General features: G+C 40.0%; 1 protein-coding gene and 1 long non-coding RNA gene across 4 annotated transcripts in view; one reads left to right on the forward strand and one right to left on the reverse strand.

Annotated features, from left to right (window-relative positions):
• LOC124281992 (lysine-specific demethylase 7B-like) overlaps positions 1–17,520 on the forward strand; it is a 33,318-nt gene that overhangs the window by 9,741 nt on the left and 6,057 nt on the right. For 2 of the 3 annotated variants that reach the window (XR_006900029.1, XM_046718002.1), the window contains exons 2-11: positions 2,219–2,304; positions 7,156–7,211; positions 7,601–7,659; positions 7,899–8,062; positions 9,046–9,187; positions 10,079–10,277; positions 10,728–10,978; positions 12,933–13,039; positions 13,224–13,318; positions 13,908–13,925. Coding sequence is in view for 1 of the 3 variants with exons in the window: in XM_046718002.1 (XP_046573958.1) it covers positions 2,219–2,304; positions 7,156–7,211; positions 7,601–7,659; positions 7,899–8,062; positions 9,046–9,187; positions 10,079–10,277; positions 10,728–10,978; positions 12,933–13,039; positions 13,224–13,318; positions 13,908–13,925 (1,177 nt within the window). In the remaining 2 variants the exon portion in view is untranslated. The remainder of the gene's footprint in view (positions 1–2,218; positions 2,305–7,155; positions 7,212–7,600; positions 7,660–7,898; positions 8,063–9,045; positions 9,188–10,078; positions 10,278–10,727; positions 10,979–12,932; positions 13,040–13,223; positions 13,319–13,907; positions 13,926–17,520) is intronic. The other variant, XR_006900030.1, reaches the window with a different exon arrangement.
• Positions 81–17,075, reverse strand: LOC124281993. The gene is made up of 3 exons (XR_006900031.1): positions 16,983–17,075; positions 752–757; positions 81–121 (listed from the first exon to the last, which is right to left on the reverse strand). It is a non-coding gene; the product is annotated as an uncharacterized LOC124281993 (long non-coding RNA).

The following is a 17,520-nucleotide window of genomic DNA, read 5'->3' on the forward strand; positions in this document are numbered from 1 at the left end:
ATTGATTGCCCATTATTGGCTAACTAAATTACTGTTTTTAAAGAAAGGCGGACATTATGCAATTATTTGCCAGGTGCGCTATGTTGGGTGACCAATGAGACTATACACCAATGTGAAATACCTGAAAAGATTTATCACTTTTTCGTATATTAACCTGTTAAAAGACACATCACTTGGAACTGCTGCCGATGAATGGCATATCACTCGTTTTTGTGGATATTGATGGATACATTCCTCGAACAAGGGGGGCGGTGGGGTAGCCTAGTGGTTAAAGCGTTGGCTCGTCACGCCGAAGACCCGGGTTCGATTCCCCATATGGGCACAATGTGTTAAGCCCATTTCTGGTGTCCCCCGCCGTGATATTGCTGGAATATTGCTAAAAGCGGCGTAAAACTAAACTCAGTCAGTCAGTCAGTCCTCGAACAAGGTAATAGCCTGACATTGTTCCTATAACTTAAATCTGTTTTAATTTTAATATTTGCATTTTGTTTTTATTCATTTGTCGTGGCATTTAACAGAATCATTGTTTTCGCCGTGAAGTGTAATGAGACAGACAACATACACTAGGGCGTGTGTGTGCGAATTATGATTCACATTGGTAAACTATAAAATGTCCAGATATTACAGTTCTGTTATAAATTCCCTATAAGTATCAGCAGATCGTCGGCTTTATATTTGGTTTCGAAATGCATACAAGTATGATAATAAACCAATTAAGATTATAAGACCAAATATAAAGAGGTACATTGACTAGTATCTACATACTGTTGAGTGGACATTAACCATGTGAATGTAGCAAGAAATTTATCGCGCAGTATTGTGACTTCGACCCCCGTCTCGCTTCCGTGGAAGAAATCGTTATGTTATAAGTTGTGTCATGCAAAATCCTTTTGGTTATGGTTCCAATACATATTTAACTACGAGTAGAAAGCACTTTTGATTTTCTAACTTGATGGAAACAAACCATAATCTCATTAATTCTTACAGACTTTAGCCCGTGACTTTACGATTTTCAAAAATGGCGGCGCCCTGTCGCTAACATCCGCCAGTCTGAGGATAAATGCTATTTAGGTTTCTTTTCACAGAGTTACAAAATCAAAACTACTTTGTACTGGTAGTAAAATATGTATTTGATTGATGGCCAATAGTTTTGCATGACATAGCTTATAACATAACAATTTCTCTCGTGGAAGCGAGGTGGGTGTCAATATAATACTAATTACAATATTATTGTTACTTCGACCACAACCTAACTTCCGAGGAAGAAATCGCTATGTTACAAGTTGTGTCATGGAAAATCTTTATGGCCATCAATCATATACACATTTTACTACAACTAGTAAGTGGTTTTGATTCTTTAACTTCCGTGAAGCGATCTGAACACAAGTAAGATATTGTTTCAGGCTTCCACAACGCTGGCTTCGCACTCACAAACATAACTTGTTTAGTACGAACTGCGGGGTCCTGTGGAAATCGGTGCATGGTGACACCATCGCCCGACCCCTAGGAGCAATTGGACGACAAAGCAACGATTCGGCATGTCGTCGTTGATGTCGAAAAAATCATCAAATGACGCGTGCATACACACTTTCTATACAATTAACTGAAAATCGTTCCTCATATGACGCCACTGCAGTGCTCTGGCGACAGAGTTACGTAACCTGTCTGTGGTTTCGTTGGTGGGCGAGAGTGAAGCAGGCGACTTTTTGGCAACTTTTAATCGCTCGGTATTAATTAACCACAAGTTTTTTAAGAATGAATTTGGTGTTCCGCATAAGTCTAACCACAAATCTTTCATATGAAATAGTTAAAAGAGTGAAAAAAACCAAAAGTTTATTTCTTCTTTAATGTTTAACATGCTTACCGTGACAAGAGATATTTATATTGAATCAGTTACCATTCTGAGTATACTTGATTGTTAAACCAATATACAATCAGTCACTTTGCCACTAATTACCAGAGTCTGCTATTATACTTCATCATTTTTATATGATTATGTTGCAAATTCTTCCATGGGCCATTCATGACATCAATGGAAATATTAGCATGAGTAGTATTCATTAGAATCAATTAGTATTAATCAATATGAGCATGATGAGTGCACAGGAAAGTGGATATGTAATTTCTTTCTGTATTCATGAAAACACGATTAACACTATTTATCCCAATTACATGTGACTTCCTATGACCTGTTGTTCATGGTGCATGTTTATTTCAGCTGTGTTGGGGTATTGGAACATCAAGCATCGGACATTGAAATATACCACTGTCCCAACTGTCAACTGTTGAAGGGACCTCTTGTGTGTATGTATATTCTCATTCTCCTTGGTCACATGTCTAAAACTATTTTGAAAGTGTCACATGACTGTTTATAGGTTTCCTTAGTAAGTCAAGCATTTTGTAACACATGACTGTGTTTAGGCTTCTTCATAAAGCTCATGGCCAGCATTTTTGTAACATATGTTATATTTGGGATTACACTTTCATTTTTGTATCACATTTGTAGGTTTCTTTAGCATATTGAGCAAGTCTTGTGAGTGCAGTATTTTGTATTACATGACTATTTGTAGGTCACTTTAGTAAGTCCTGAAAGTCCAGCATTTTGTAGCATGACTCTTTGTAGGCAGTGTTTAGCAGTAGAACTTGTAAAGTGTATGCGAGACGATCCCCTTACACATACATGTGACAGTCCCTGACAACAGACAACAGAATTTGCTTGTCACACAAAAACATGTCCACAAATGATATGTTGTTTCTTAATTGAGTCTTGTAAGTCCAGTATTTTGTATCATATGACTATCTGTAGGTCACTTGAGTATCTATTGTAAATCCAGTATTGTGTACTATATCACTAGTTGAGATTTTGTTGAAGGCTGTACTTTGTGAGATTCTAGAGAGGCATTTAGAAGTTGGTGAATATATAAGACAAGTACATGGATGGCAATTTTCTTACTTTTAAATTATCCTATCTCACGGTATGCACTTCTCTCTCTTGATTTGACACTGAGTGGAACGATGTAAACTTTTTTCCCTAGGCCTCTCTTGTCCATCCGCCCAAGCACTCCATGCTACCCTTATTATAAGACAGCTTCTTAGCTCTCATGCAAAGCATGCAGCATGCACCACTAGCTGCCCACGTGACTATCTCTGAATTCCCATTCGGCAAAAAGATGTGTGTTAGGCGTCCAGCTACCTCGATCTTCTGCTTCGCTGAAGCCTGCCATATCGTCAATCACAGTTCGCCGGATCACGCTTCACCTGTCCGCTCTTCCAACCCTCCCCGACCACCCTGGTTGTCCTCCTCCATAGCGGGACCTTCGAACTACGCCTCTGTCTCACCGGACCAGTTATCACGGCAACCTGGCTTAATGGGACAAGAATCAGCTGATTTGGCATTCTCGCCCCGTGACTGTCAGTGGAAAAGATGTGTGTCTTTAGCCCAGCTACCTCGATCTTCATTGAAGGCTCTGCCATATTGAATTTACAGCCAGATCGCAGACTCCGGCTCGATCGTCTTTCTAAACAGACTTCACTCTCTATGAATCAGCCAAACCGCCGAATCAACATTGGAATGGTCTTCTAAACAGACTCTCCTGAAACAGCATGTGATGAACCGACTTGAACGCGGCGAATCGACTTTTCGTTGATACGGTTTTTTTCCAAGTGGTATTCAACGGAACGCTTTTTTCCGGATCATCAGTGTACTTCACCTGAATTCTGTTGGATCCTACAGTCATGTCTCCTCAGCACAGACACGGCTTTCACTGAGTCGTTTGGTCAAGGCTCCTATTATTCTTCGGATTTGTTCACCGGATGGACCTGGTAGGTCTGCTTCACCGCCGAGACGCCACTCTTCGACTTGTTTGCATTCAACTAAGCAGCACCTCCATCTACTTCGTTGGGATCGGTTCTTCGATCGAAGTCAGCTCCTCGGACTTCGTCTTCTCGTCGCATGGGACTTCCTCTTCTACACACTCGAACCGTCAACCTAGATCTCCTACATGATCGACTGCTGCCTATTGTTCAAGATCCAGGGATCATCATTCTCGTTATGATACTTCCCCTCCTTGTTCCCGATCTCCTCATCGGGTCTCCATATGTACGTCTTCTTCCAGTTCGTCCCCCCTCCAGATATCAATATGGTTCTACAGATAGGAGATCTACTCAACGGGGCTCCGATTATAGACCTCAGTGTGCTACGACTTCTGACGGGGTTCCTGCCTCCTCGCGTGTCTTTAGTCTAGTCGGATTGTACCAGATTCCTGGACTCCTGCGCAGGAAACTACTCCTCCCCCAGATCTGGCTGCGATGTTGAGTGCCATTTACTACTGCTTGGAATCAGCAACAGTCTGCTCCCTCGACAGGGACCAAATGCGCATTCAATGAACTAGCATTCGTCAACGAACCATGGCTGCATCTAATTATTTGGCATTCAACTGAACCTAAATTTGCCAGATGGCTTTCCTCGAACCGGAGATCGTTGAACCAGCATTTATCGAATCAGCAGTCACTGAATCACCGTTTTTCGACTTAACTAGCCGTCCCATGGTTCATCAAACTCATCCAAGTATCATCGTCGAACCGATTCGGAAGGCCGGTTTACCACGACATCATCGAACTAATTCTTCGGCACAGAATGGCTCATCTCGTCCGAACCACATTGCCGAACTGATTCACTACAACATCCCCGTACTAGATCAATCTGCTCATCGCCGAACTAGTTCGTCGGGCCAAACTGAGTCGTCGCACCAAACTGAGTCGCCGCACCAGAACCGGATCACAGTACCGTTTCAGATCTTACCTCGCCGAGCCAGATCACTTTACCGATCCTGGTCAGTGAACCGTGCCAGATCGCAGATCCAACAGCGTTCACCGATCCGACAGCGTTCGCTGAACCATAAATGTTGCCTTTAAGGTACAGCAATAATGTTGGTTCAGTCGACACACATGGTTACTTGGTTACAGCTACAGCTATCCGGCGTAAGATCATACTCACTCACTCATCTACAGCTATCTTGAGCAAGATACCAGATGATCTACTTACTACATTCAACTTGATGGATCAGAACTTGTCAACACTGTTTTTTTACATGCTCATTGAGGATCATGACCTTGCATCTGGATACGGTCAATTATACCAGCTGTTACTTAAACTCGACCAGCTTTCAACACGATGTTCATATTCAGGGCATTTGTGATACGCTGAATTCCTCACCACGGAGTGGCATGCTCTTAGCATGACCATTCGACTTGGCTCTCCAGATTACCCTACGGTATGTGAGGCGGTAGAAGATTTTAGTCACATGACTTATCCCACCTGGTACCCCCTTTCTGCTGATTGAACAGATGGCGTAGCTATGTCAGTAGCACAGACAACTAGATTACGCCGGCATTTGACACTCTGACGATACCTGATCTCCCAGACTTAGACTACGTGACCAGAGCTCATATCATTCTGGATATATCTACCTTCCGATCTTCGAGCGGAAGAAGCATGGCAAGGTTTTTTCCTGGGGCTCCACTGGGACTTCATCGTGAAAAACCAACTGCCGGGGCAACTGGACTGGATGTTAACCATTCCTCCGTTGTCCATCTTTGGGACTGATGATACTGAAGATTTGACACTCTGCCCTGTTAGGGCTCTACACCTTTACCTTGCTGCCTCCATGGATCATCGATGGCTACGAAAACGCCTCTTCATACCCTTGTTGGCCGCTTCAAGAGCTGAGGTTCCCGAGCCACATTGACTTTCTGAATGCGCGCGCGATCCTGTGAGTCTCAACTTTGCAGGGTTGCCGCCGCCAATCCTCATGAGACTCCTGCATTAGTCTTGACGATGGCCTTCCGTAGCAACTGCTCCTTGACCGCTCTCATGGAAGGTTGCTTCTGACGTTCAGATATAGTCTACTCTTCACATTAACTGCAAGACCTGTCTGTCACAGATGTCCTGGGACTATACTAGTTCGGACCTCAGCAGGTTACATCAGCCCACTAACGCTGTTGAGGGACAGTTCTGCTTGCACGTTACTGCTTCTTTCTACATACGGAACAAAGTTGAACATGATCACAATCAGTGTTCTCAAGTTGTGGGTTTAAGAACTACTTCACTTGACTTCTATACCAAGGCATTGGAATACGGCGATGCAGACGTGTTCGACATTCACGCTTCCTGTCTTCTTCACAATGGAGCAATTACGTCAGTGAAGTGTGACACTCCCGAATTCCAGTGGATTTTGTTGCGTTCAGACTCCGAAGTTGCCGGGCACATCCTTTGACTAAGCTTATGCATAGGAGTGAGGGTAAATTTGATGCTGTTCCGGAACTGAACGTTAAATCTTCCCGGGTTCCTGAGTTGTGCTTCTCTTTCACCCACCCCTGGTCGGTGTCTGTGGGGATCTTTTCGAAGCAGGGGCTGGCCCAATTATTGTCTTTCGACTATAATTTATGGGGGTACCTTGAAAATCGTGGCGAAGTGACATCCTTTCTCGCTGAGCTGCGTCCTACTTCGGAGGTTGCGGCCGAACACCACAATGCTCGGGAGCACTCATCTCCCTGGGAGCTTTTGTGCTTAGTAAGCCAAGGATTTCAAAAGAACTCAGCACAAGCATAGGCATTGCTTGCATGCTTAACAGGCCTCCCTTGTGCATCTCTATCTATGGTCGTTTCCAGTCTACACAGTTCCTGCTGTTCACACTGTCAAGACACAGGGTATCTGCGTCCTGCCGTCCGACCGTGGGATAAGTGCATACCGTGAGATAGGATAAGTTTAAAAGTTTAAGATAAAATTAAAATTTTAATATATATTGTATATTTATATACTTATCCTATGTCATGGATTCCCGCCCATCCTGTCCGCTGTGCAGATTCTCCAAGATGGATATTGTCCAGTGGCTCCAAGAATGAGAATGATGATTTGGAGATAGTCACGTGGGCAGCTAGTGGTGCATGCTGCATGCTTTGCATGAGAGCTAGGAAGCTGTCTTATAATGAGGGTAGCATGGAGTGCTTGGGCAGATGGACAAGAGAGGCCTAGGGAATTAAGTTTACATCATTCCACTCAGTGTCGAATCAAGAGAGAGAAGTGCATACCGTGAGATAGGATAAGTATGTAAATGTACAATTTATATTAAAATTTGATTGTACTTTGTGTTACAGTGAAGAGAAGGAAGAACTGGCACAGACATGACTACTCTGAAGAGGAGACAGGAAAGGTGGGGACAGATGTCACATTCTAAGTCTTATGAAAGGGAGATTATTAACCCACTGTGTTTCAGTCATGTAAATATCAGAAAACCACAAAAATATTCTCGTAACATGATCATCTGATATGTGTTGTGTGGGTTGGAAACAGACAGACATATTCTTTACATTAGATGATGTAATTCTACAAATAACCAGTGTTGACAAAATATCATCATGTTCACTTAATATGGCTAATCATCAGTTATGATTTTGTGATTATTTCTAGTTATTTCATTCTGTAATTGACATACTTAAATTTATCCTTAAGGCTTCATGTCATGTCAATCATTATACTTGTTAATTGATGTACTGAGATGAATATCATCTAATTGTCTATCTGTTGATGTTCTTGTAACAGGCAGTTCAGACAGGCACTGTTGTCTTCATTAAGGAACTCAAGAACAGGATGTTTCCAAGGTAGGACGAAATGCAAGTTTAACCAAAGCCCTGACTAGGTGATCCTCAGAACAGGCTCAATAGATAGAAGATGCTTTGTTCATAACAAACATGCTTATAACAAATTAACGGATACAACAAAATGTCAGTTTTGGTCCCAGCCTTTTGCAGTGTGTTAAAATGAACTATTTTGATCTGATGTTCCAGATCAGCACATCACATGACACTGTACATCCTATTGGTTATGTTATATGTTGCAGTGCCGATGAGATACCAATCCTACGTCTCCATGGCAGTCAGTTGACAAAGGATTACCTGGATAAGAATGGCTTTGATACACCTATACTGATTGAGAAGAAAGATGGCTTGTCTTTGACGGTGCCACCATCCAACTTCACAATACAAGATGTAGAAAACCATGTTGGTGAGTTTGTATGTAGCCTTCCCATTGCTTATGCCATGCTATCTTGTGGAGAGCCATTGGTGCCTTCAACAGGTGCTTGTTGTTAGAGGCAACAGGTGGTCAGACTGGAGGTGAGGTGAGGTGAAATTGGGTTAAACGTTGTGCTTTGGAATATTTCGCTCATATGACGACGTGCATGCGTGTGTATGTGTGTGTGCGGCTGCTTGTACTAGCCAGGACTGAAACTGGTTTTATAGTGCTAGCCCACTGAGATACCATGCCGCAGTGAAGCATGAATACCCCACTCAGACACATTATACTGATTTCGAGCCGACCAGTCCTTGTTCTACCCATTAATGCCAAGCGTCAGGCAGGGACCAACAAGTACCATATTTTGATGTCTTTTGGTATGATGCAGGTGGCGACCTTCAGAGGATTAGGCACTCACACCACGGAGACGGTTGGTTAGACTGGATGATTTGGTTGACATTATGCCAATGCTCTGGATCATTAATATCGGTTACTGGATTGTCTGGTCCAAATTTGACTTTATTACTGGTAGACACTTGGTAGCTCCGTGTGCGAAATACGTATTATGTCAGAAAACACACATACAATCTCCAAATCATCATCTTATAGCTGGAATATTGCTTAGTGTAGTGTTGAACAACAAACAAAACACATCATGTACAACTAGTAACAGATGTTGTCTCTACAATAGTTTCATTGTTTGGTTAAAATCAAGCTGTCTGGTCCAGTTGGGCTTTAGCCATATTGCCAAAACATTACTGATATGACTGTACATTATTGTGCCCTAATGTTTCTGATTAATGTCACTGTTTGCTAAGTTTGCTAAGTATTCCTTTGGTAGACTCCAGGCATTCTCTTTGTAGATGTATCATTGCTGCCTTGCCTTTGAATGACAAGTGCCTGAGAGTTCATGTATTACTCTGTGTCTTGTTGAAGACTTTAAGTGTGGTAAAACACTGTGTTTTACTTGGCAGGGTCTATGCGTGAGATCGATGTGATAGATGTTGCCCGACAGGAGGACTACAAGATGCTGATGAGAGAGTGGACAGAGTACTACAACAGTCCCAACAGGCAGAAGATCTTCAATGTCATCAGTCTGGAGTTCTCAAATACAAAGTATGTAATGATTACCATATTTCTGCCTGCTTATTTCTCATGACATTATGCTAATGTTGGCAAGAGAAGCAATGGAAATATTTAAAATGAACTTTAAGGGCAGGTTTGGAATACTATAGTTTTGCAGGTATTGGTCCCATTATTGTATCTAAAAGGTTTCCATGGTTTTGTGTCGTCTTGTCATCTTTTTAAATGAGCCACATCCACACCTCCAGTTGTGAGATGGCCACTTTTTTCCATAAACCAGCAATAATGGGCTGTGTCTTGAAGGTGGCCATATGTCTGTCATACTACAGTATAGAGTGTTCCACTATTAAACCTTAGCAGTTAACATTGACACTTTCCTCACCATGATGACTTCCAGTACTTATTCAGGGTTGAATTGCTCTGGTAATGATATGGTATGGTGCAATGATCAAGGCATTAGTGTTGTGAAGACTCTTGAAGAAATGGTTGACTGTTCATCTTCAGGATGCTTCAGTAACTATTTTCAGAGAAGCTGTTTCTGCTGTAAGCATGTTTAGTAGTTCTATTATAAATTTCATTTACAAAGTTTTCAGTAGTGATTTTATATCTTATGAATTTTGTATTTGAAACATATATATATATTGAATATTAGTTTGAAATCTTATGTAAGACTCAACATTTATCTCTCTAACTGACACCAAATTATAAATGTGGCAACATTTGGGATATTTCCAGTTTGTTGAAATCAATATATGTAAAGACAAATATATTGCCGCATTTGCAGAACAGGGATTATGGAACATGTTATTTGGTAGTATTATTGAAGGAAGATAAGTATCTACAATCACCAGGATCATATTGAAATGGAACTGAAGGCAGTAGTATTGAAGTTTCCAAATAAATTTACATTTCTGTGTTTTTCAGATTGTCTGAGTTTGTTGTCCCCCCAGCCATAGTGCGTGAACTAAGCTGGGTGCAGAATGTGTGGCCCGACCAGCTGCCTGATGACAGCCCCTACAACCGTCCAGAAGTACAGAAATACTGTCTCATGGGAGTGAGGGACAGCTTCACAGACTTTCACATAGACTTTGGTGGAACCTCAGTGTGGTACCATGTTCTCAGGGTGAGTTCACTCATCGTCATCTTGATTATGGTGTAAAGACTTTGAATATATCTACAATATCTAATATTTCCAGTAGTGGTCTGGTGTTCAGTCTTTCGATTCAGCTGTCAAAAGTACGTTTAATACAGACCTGCTCAAGAATACTGTTCATTACAGCATAAAACAAAAAACTCCACCTAGAAATCACAAATTTCTTGCTTTTTACTTAATTTGAATATTAATATCCTGAATGTGAAACATTGTTCTTATAAAGTAGGCCCTGATGACCTTGAGTTCTTCTATGGTATTTAAATCAACAGACCCTTTTGTTGTGAATGGCATGCCTTGACTTTTCTGCTTAAGTTGGAACACTGTCAGCAATGGTAGTAATGTCTAAATGATCTATCAAGATACAATATAGTCCTCATGGTAATCTTTGACTGAACTTATGTTATTCATGGACATTAACAGGGAGAGAAAGTGTTCTACTTGATCCGACCGACCAGTGCCAACGTGTCACTGTATGAGAACTGGCTGTCGTCCAGCAACCAGAGTGAGACCTTCTTCGGTGACCAGGTGGACAGTTGCTACAAGTGTGTCATCAAGACGGGACAGACTTTCTTTGTTCCCACAGGCTGGATTCATGCAGTCTTTACCCCCATCGACTCCCTGGTGTTTGGGGGCAACTTCTTACACAGCTACAATGCTCCTCTACAGCTGCAGTAAGTTCAAACTTGTCATCATCTCTGTTGTGCATTGAGGTCAATTTAATGGTCATCTCTTTTGCACTGTGAGTCTGTTATGCAGTGAGGTAATCTAGTCATCATATCCTGTTGAATGAGGTTAAGGAGGCCATCATCTTTTTTGAATTTTGACATTAAAGTGGCCTTGATCTCTGTTTTGCATTGAGGTTAAACTAACCATCATCTCTTTTGTCAATGAGGTTAAACTAGCCATCATCTCTTTTGTCCAATGAGGTTAAACTAGCCATCATCTCTTTTGTCCAATGAGGTTAAACTAGCCATCATCTCTTTTGTCCAATGAGGTTAAACTAGCCATCATCTCTTTTGTAGCCATCATCTCTTTTGTCCAATGAGGTAAAACTAGCCATCATCTCTTTTGTCCAATGAGGTTAAACTAGCCATCATCTCTTTTGTCCAATGAGGTTAAACTAGCCATGATCTCTTTTGTCCAATGAGGTTAAACTAGCCATGATCTCTTTTGTCCAATGAGGTTAAACTAGCCATGATCTCTTTTGTCCAATGAGGTTAAACTAGCCATGATCTCTTTTTGTCCAATGAGGTTAAATAGCCATGATCTCTTTTGTCCAATGAGGTTAAACTAGCCATCATCTCTTTTGTCCAATGAGGTTAAACTAGCCATCATCTCTTTTGTCCAATGAGGGCAAACTAGCCATCATCTCTTTTGTCCAATGAGGTTAAACTAGCCATCATCTCTTTTTTTGTCCAATGAGTCCAATGCAAACTAGCCATCATCTCTTTTGTCCAATGAGGTTAAACTAGCCATCATCTCTTTTGTCCAATGAGGTTAAACTAGCCATCATCTCTTTTGTCCAATGAGGTTAAACTAGCCATGATCTCTTTTGTCCAATGAGGTTAAACTAGCCATGATCTCTTTTGTCCAATGAGGTTAAACTAGCCATGATCTCTTTTGTCCAATGAGGTTAAACTAGCCATCATCTCTTTTGTCCAATGAGGTTAAACTAGCCATCATCTCTTTTGTCCAATGAGGGTAAACTAGCCATCATCTCTTTTGTCCAATGAGGTTAAACTAGCCATCATCTCTTTTGTCCAATGAGGTTAAACTAGCCATCATCTCTTTTGTCCAATGAGGTTAAACTAGCCATCATCTCTTTTGTCCAATGAGGTTAAACTAGCCATCATCTCTTTTGTCCAATTGATCTCTTTTGTCCAATGAGGTTAAACTAGCCATCATCTCTTTTGTCCAATGAGGTGGTAAAACTAGCCATCATCTCTTTTGTCCAATGAGGTTAAACTAGCCCATCTCTCTTTTGTCCAATGAGGTTAAACTAGCCATCATCTCTTTTGTCCAATGAGGTTAAACTAGCCATGATCTCTTTTGTCCAATGAGGTTAAACTAGCCATCATCTCTCTTGTCTAATGTGGTAAAACTAGCCATAATTTCTTTTGCACATTGAGGTTAAACTAGTAACCTCTGTTGTGTGAAATAAGGTCCAAGGAGTCATGGTTGTTGTACAATGAGGTGTCAGAATGTATTCCACCAAAGAGTACTCATAAGGGCGAACTGTAGTATTTGTAAATTCTGTGAGTAGATAAACTAGCTGAGTTTAAGCACTATCTGTTAGTATCTACTTACTCAGAATGTTCAGAATGTTCCTGCAGTGCACTGAGCTTGTGTGTGAACTGGTTACTATAACTGAATGTGATTGCTCACTTTCATGATGCATTCTCTAACTGCTGGGGCTTTATTCACTATCACTCAAGAGAGTGTGAGTGAGTGAGTGGGGGACACCAGAAATGGGCTTCACACATTGTACCCATGTGGGGAATTGAACCCGGGCCTCCGGCATGACAAGGGAATGCTTTAACCACTAGACTACCCAACTCACCAGAATAGACTGGTATTGGATGTTTGGTATTAAAGTTATTTATGTGTTTCATCTTTTGTTTTCAGAGTTTATGAGATTGAGCGGCGGGTTAAAACACCAGAAAAATACCTATTCCCTTTTTATGAAACAATTTGCTGGTATGCAGCTAAACACTTCTTAGATATACTGAAAGGTAAGATACAATTGTGTGTGTATCTGTCATAGTAGTGTAGTACACCGAATAAAATCACTATCAGTATAATATATACATGAGTGTTAACATCTGCCTTCACATGAGTTATCTCCCTTACACAGTTTTCAGTTGACAGTCATGCATGTTACAGGTGGTCATTTTTAACAAGAGGTTTTTGTTTCAGAATGTGTTGAAGATCAGAAAGTCCCGAGGAAATACATCTTGGATGGAGCCAAGGCCCTTGCACAGCATCTCAAGTCCTGGACACAGAGGAAAGATGTATGTGTATTCATATGTTGATTGTATTGAACTTTGTAGGGTATTGTAGTGTTAACAAGAGAGCTATTCAATTCTTTCAATTTACAGTTGCTGAATTAGTCAAGTGTTTTTCAGATTAGAACAGATTTTTACTTGTTCCTTCTTGGGTATTGAACCTGTTAGTGATCAGTTGTCTTGAACTTTATCTTAACCATTTTGATAATGCAATGATATATGATTATTTTAAGAAGGTTAAAGTTTTGTTTTTTTGTATAGGTAAGGGCTTGCTTAGCAATCGAAGTGCTTAGCTTTTGGTAATTAAACATGTTGAAGTAACTGAAGGACATGTTAATGTTAAGTTTGAAGGACTTGTTACTACTGTATAGGTCATGATATAGATACAGATACAAATATGCTTGTACTTCTGAAGCAAGGGTTATCTAAGTGTTATTTTGAATATTTCCAATGTTTTTGTGCAAGCTCTCTGTATTGGAAAACTTTTAAAGTTCACTTGGTAGCAGTTGGAATTTTGTTTTGTTTATGGGACGTTGTATGTCATTTGAGAGAGACAAGAAGCCTTTAGTTATGACTTCTGTTTTCCCTCTTGCAGTTGAACAACACCTTCCTCGTGAGTGGCTTGTTTATGTCTGCCTCTTACGGCAAGGTCTACGAATGTATCGCTACTCGTTCACACAAGCTTTATTTTCAGCTATTTTCTGAGTGGTGGATTGTCTCCCATTCCATATTTACCATCATCACTATTATCCTCCTCATCCTCCTCATCATCATCATCATCATCATCCCATGTAGCATGCCTGACTTGCATAGGCTACAGTGTTGTATCGTGGTCAGTGCACTAGTGTCATGTAGCCAGCTTGTAGCTCACCATCATAAGACACAGGCAGCGCACTTGCAGACACTTGATCTTCACAGACACTTTACCATGTCCATCAGTAATGATGCCCTGGTCCAGTGAATGGTAATAAGTGATAGCCTCATAAATGACCTGATGACAATCAACGGAGAAGTTAAGTTATTCCCACCATATATCCTTTCATAAACAATAGTAAAAGGACCTGATAAGGTAAGAGGCTGATCTAAGATATTTACCTGAAACTGACTTATAATTTTAATTACAAAAAGTATTTTTTAGATGACATTAGGCCTGAAAATGCTGATGTTGGCACTTAGGACGAAAATATGAATACATTTCTGTGCCATGCTTTACCCTAAGATAGGCCAGAGATTAAGAATAGGAAATCCTGTACATGCTTCAGCCCAATACATTGTCAATAATGTTTGGTAATTTACACACCATTCAAACTGTTGCATGTTGAAAATGTACATTGCTAAACTTACTCACAGAGAATGCTGCAATGGATTTATTGCACTGAAATAAATAACTCACTTAACCATGCTGGTGGCTGCATTAATCTATTTTGTGCTTTATCAGTATTGCATGCCAGAACGTAATGATTTAACAAAGCTAGCAAAGCATTTTGGTGAAGATTAGCATGCTTTAGTTTTGCAGTGTGTTCGCACGCAGGCTTTCCTAATATGTTGGGTCAAGATTAATATGTTAAACAAATCTTGGAATATCAACCAGTAAAACATATGTGAACCAACCCACAATTGCTAAAATTGCTGAGGGTACGCCGCACGTTTTCGGCGCTCAAGTGATGTATTATGTTCGCATGCTAGCATCATGACCAGCTTTCACATGCCTCGGTCTGTAATATGCACATTACATTTGTCCGAAATTACTGCAGGTTGGGCTTTCATTGCACCTAATGCATGAATTATTCTTGTTGTCTTGGGGGTGAGATGCATTGCTTAATCCCACCATTGCACCACTGTCAAAGATAGAAGATGGAAGCTGAAAGGGGCCAAAGTCAGTTGTTCCTACACTTTGTTGTTACAGATTGTTAAAGATCACATATACTCTAAGGGGTACAAATACATAAATCACTAGTTGTCATCGTTATAAATGAAACCCTGTCATTAAAACTACTCATTTCGATCTTTAATTAACTTAAATTGACCTTTTTGACAACTGCACAATTCTCACCCACATGAGCGAAATTTCAACCAATCAGAGTAGCATCTCTGTGAAGTCATATGAGGAATAGATATATGAGGGCTGATGCAGAATTCAAGTACATTTCAGGGGTCAAATTATCTTGTTTACAGGTTTGTATAAACCTGAAATTGTGACAACTGTTGTGAAATATGAAAGCTATATGTTCTCACAATCTACTGTCATTTGATTTTGTTTCCTGCTTTGCCTAGTTTCCAAGTTACAACTTGTTTTCATAGAGCGATTCTGTCAAAATGCGAATTAATGTCGCTGAGGCCTTATTTGTTCAAGCCAGATGCTAGTGATAATGAAAGCGATGATCAGCCTAAGCTCATGCACAGTTCTGGTTAATTTCTTCAACCTAAACAGTCGCGACATTAAGAAGAGTGGATGCCCATCAGATTTGCATCCCGGTTCTTGTCTGATTGTAATAAAGTATCAAAGCAGTGTCAGTGTGGGCTGTTTCAGGTTTTCTAATGCCTGGATGGTATAATGACTGATCCAAATTGATCCCATTTCTGTGTTTTTACCTCAGTATTTAATCATGTCATGTAAAAAATATGGCGTCTATTACGATATGATATTAAAATTGACATTTGATTTATTTGAATCAATTAAACTAGAAACAACCCTACTTTGCCATTGCTAGAAGAATCTGAAAATTTACTTAGGTAAATGGGGTACAGACAGTTTTAGCACACAGAAAATGCTTATGTGTATTTCTTATGCAACAATGTGTTAAGCCCATTCTCTGGTGTGCCCATGAGTTTTTGCTGCAATAAAATTGCAAGCAATACAAATAATACTTCTTTGTTAGGTGGTATAGACCCATGTTGTTATCATTCACTTGATGGTCAGTTAATATGTATAACAGGTATACCTAGTGGTAACATGTTGATTTGTTCCCATTTGGCTTGTGTTTGGAGTAAATATTCATCATTATAAACATCAATCAAAGGATTAACCGATAACCAGCTGATTGATTAATTACTTTTATCTTGCACAGCGGATTTGTCAAAGGTAGTGTTTATGTATGTAGATTTACTAATCTATACTTTAAAGAAAAGGCGGACATTATGCAATAAGTTGCCAGGTGTACTATCTTGGGTGACCAATGCGATTGCTATTTCTCAGATACATCACGGTAATCTTAATCTTGAATTAATTTATGGAGCAAAGCTGTAATTAAAATTACACCTAGGGATATATTTCTTTCGCGTTAAAAGATAGTATTCTGTATTATATTTTACTGAATTTCATCAAATTAGGTCCGATATATTATTGTGCATGTTTGAGCTTGATTGAAACATGTTGCTAACTATTTCGGCTCAGATACACACGGTAATCTTAATCCTGCAAAATTACATGCCCAGCAAAAACAACTTTTTTAAAGGTAAATAATCTTGTCTAGTGATGATTTGCAAATTTTCGTCTCTAAGACAAAGTCGTCTTCTTTGTTTGTTCATTTCGCTTGAAGTGATCACGATGTTGTTTTCTTACCCTGGAAAAAGTTTGGCGAAAGCGACCATGGATAAAGAGACCCCCTTCTACAGACTGCTTTTTTGTGGTCCCAAAATGTAGGCGGAAATACCACCAGTGTAGAAATACCTGAAGCGATATGTCACCTTTTAAGTATATTAGACTGTTAAAAGACACATCACTTGGAACAGCTGCAGATGAATGGCATATCACTCATTTTTGTGGACATTGATGGATACATTCCTTGAACAAGATAATAGCCTGACATTGTTCCTATAACTTTAATGTTTTAATTTTAATATTTGGATTTTGTTTTTATTCATTTGTAAGTAGCATTCAACAGAATGCATTTTTAAGCCGTGAAGTGTAATGAGACAGACAACATACACTAAAAAGGATGTGTCTTGAATTAAGATTCACATTGGCAAACTATAAAATATCCAGATATTACAGTCCTGTTATAAATTCACTATAGAGTATCATCCGATCGTCTGCTTTATATTAAGTTTCAAAATGCATGCAAGAATGATAATAAACTAATAAGGATTATAAGACCAAATATAAAGACATACATTGACTAGTATCTACATACTGGTCAGTGGACATTAACCATGTGAATGTAGCAAAGAAATTTATCGCGCAGTATTGTGGCTTCGACTCCCACCTA

The sequence above is a fragment of the Haliotis rubra genome, unplaced genomic scaffold (genome assembly GCF_003918875.1).
Source record: "Haliotis rubra isolate DU_JTF1 unplaced genomic scaffold, ASM391887v1 Scf291, whole genome shotgun sequence".
Lineage (NCBI taxonomy): Eukaryota > Metazoa > Mollusca > Gastropoda > Lepetellida > Haliotidae > Haliotis > Haliotis rubra.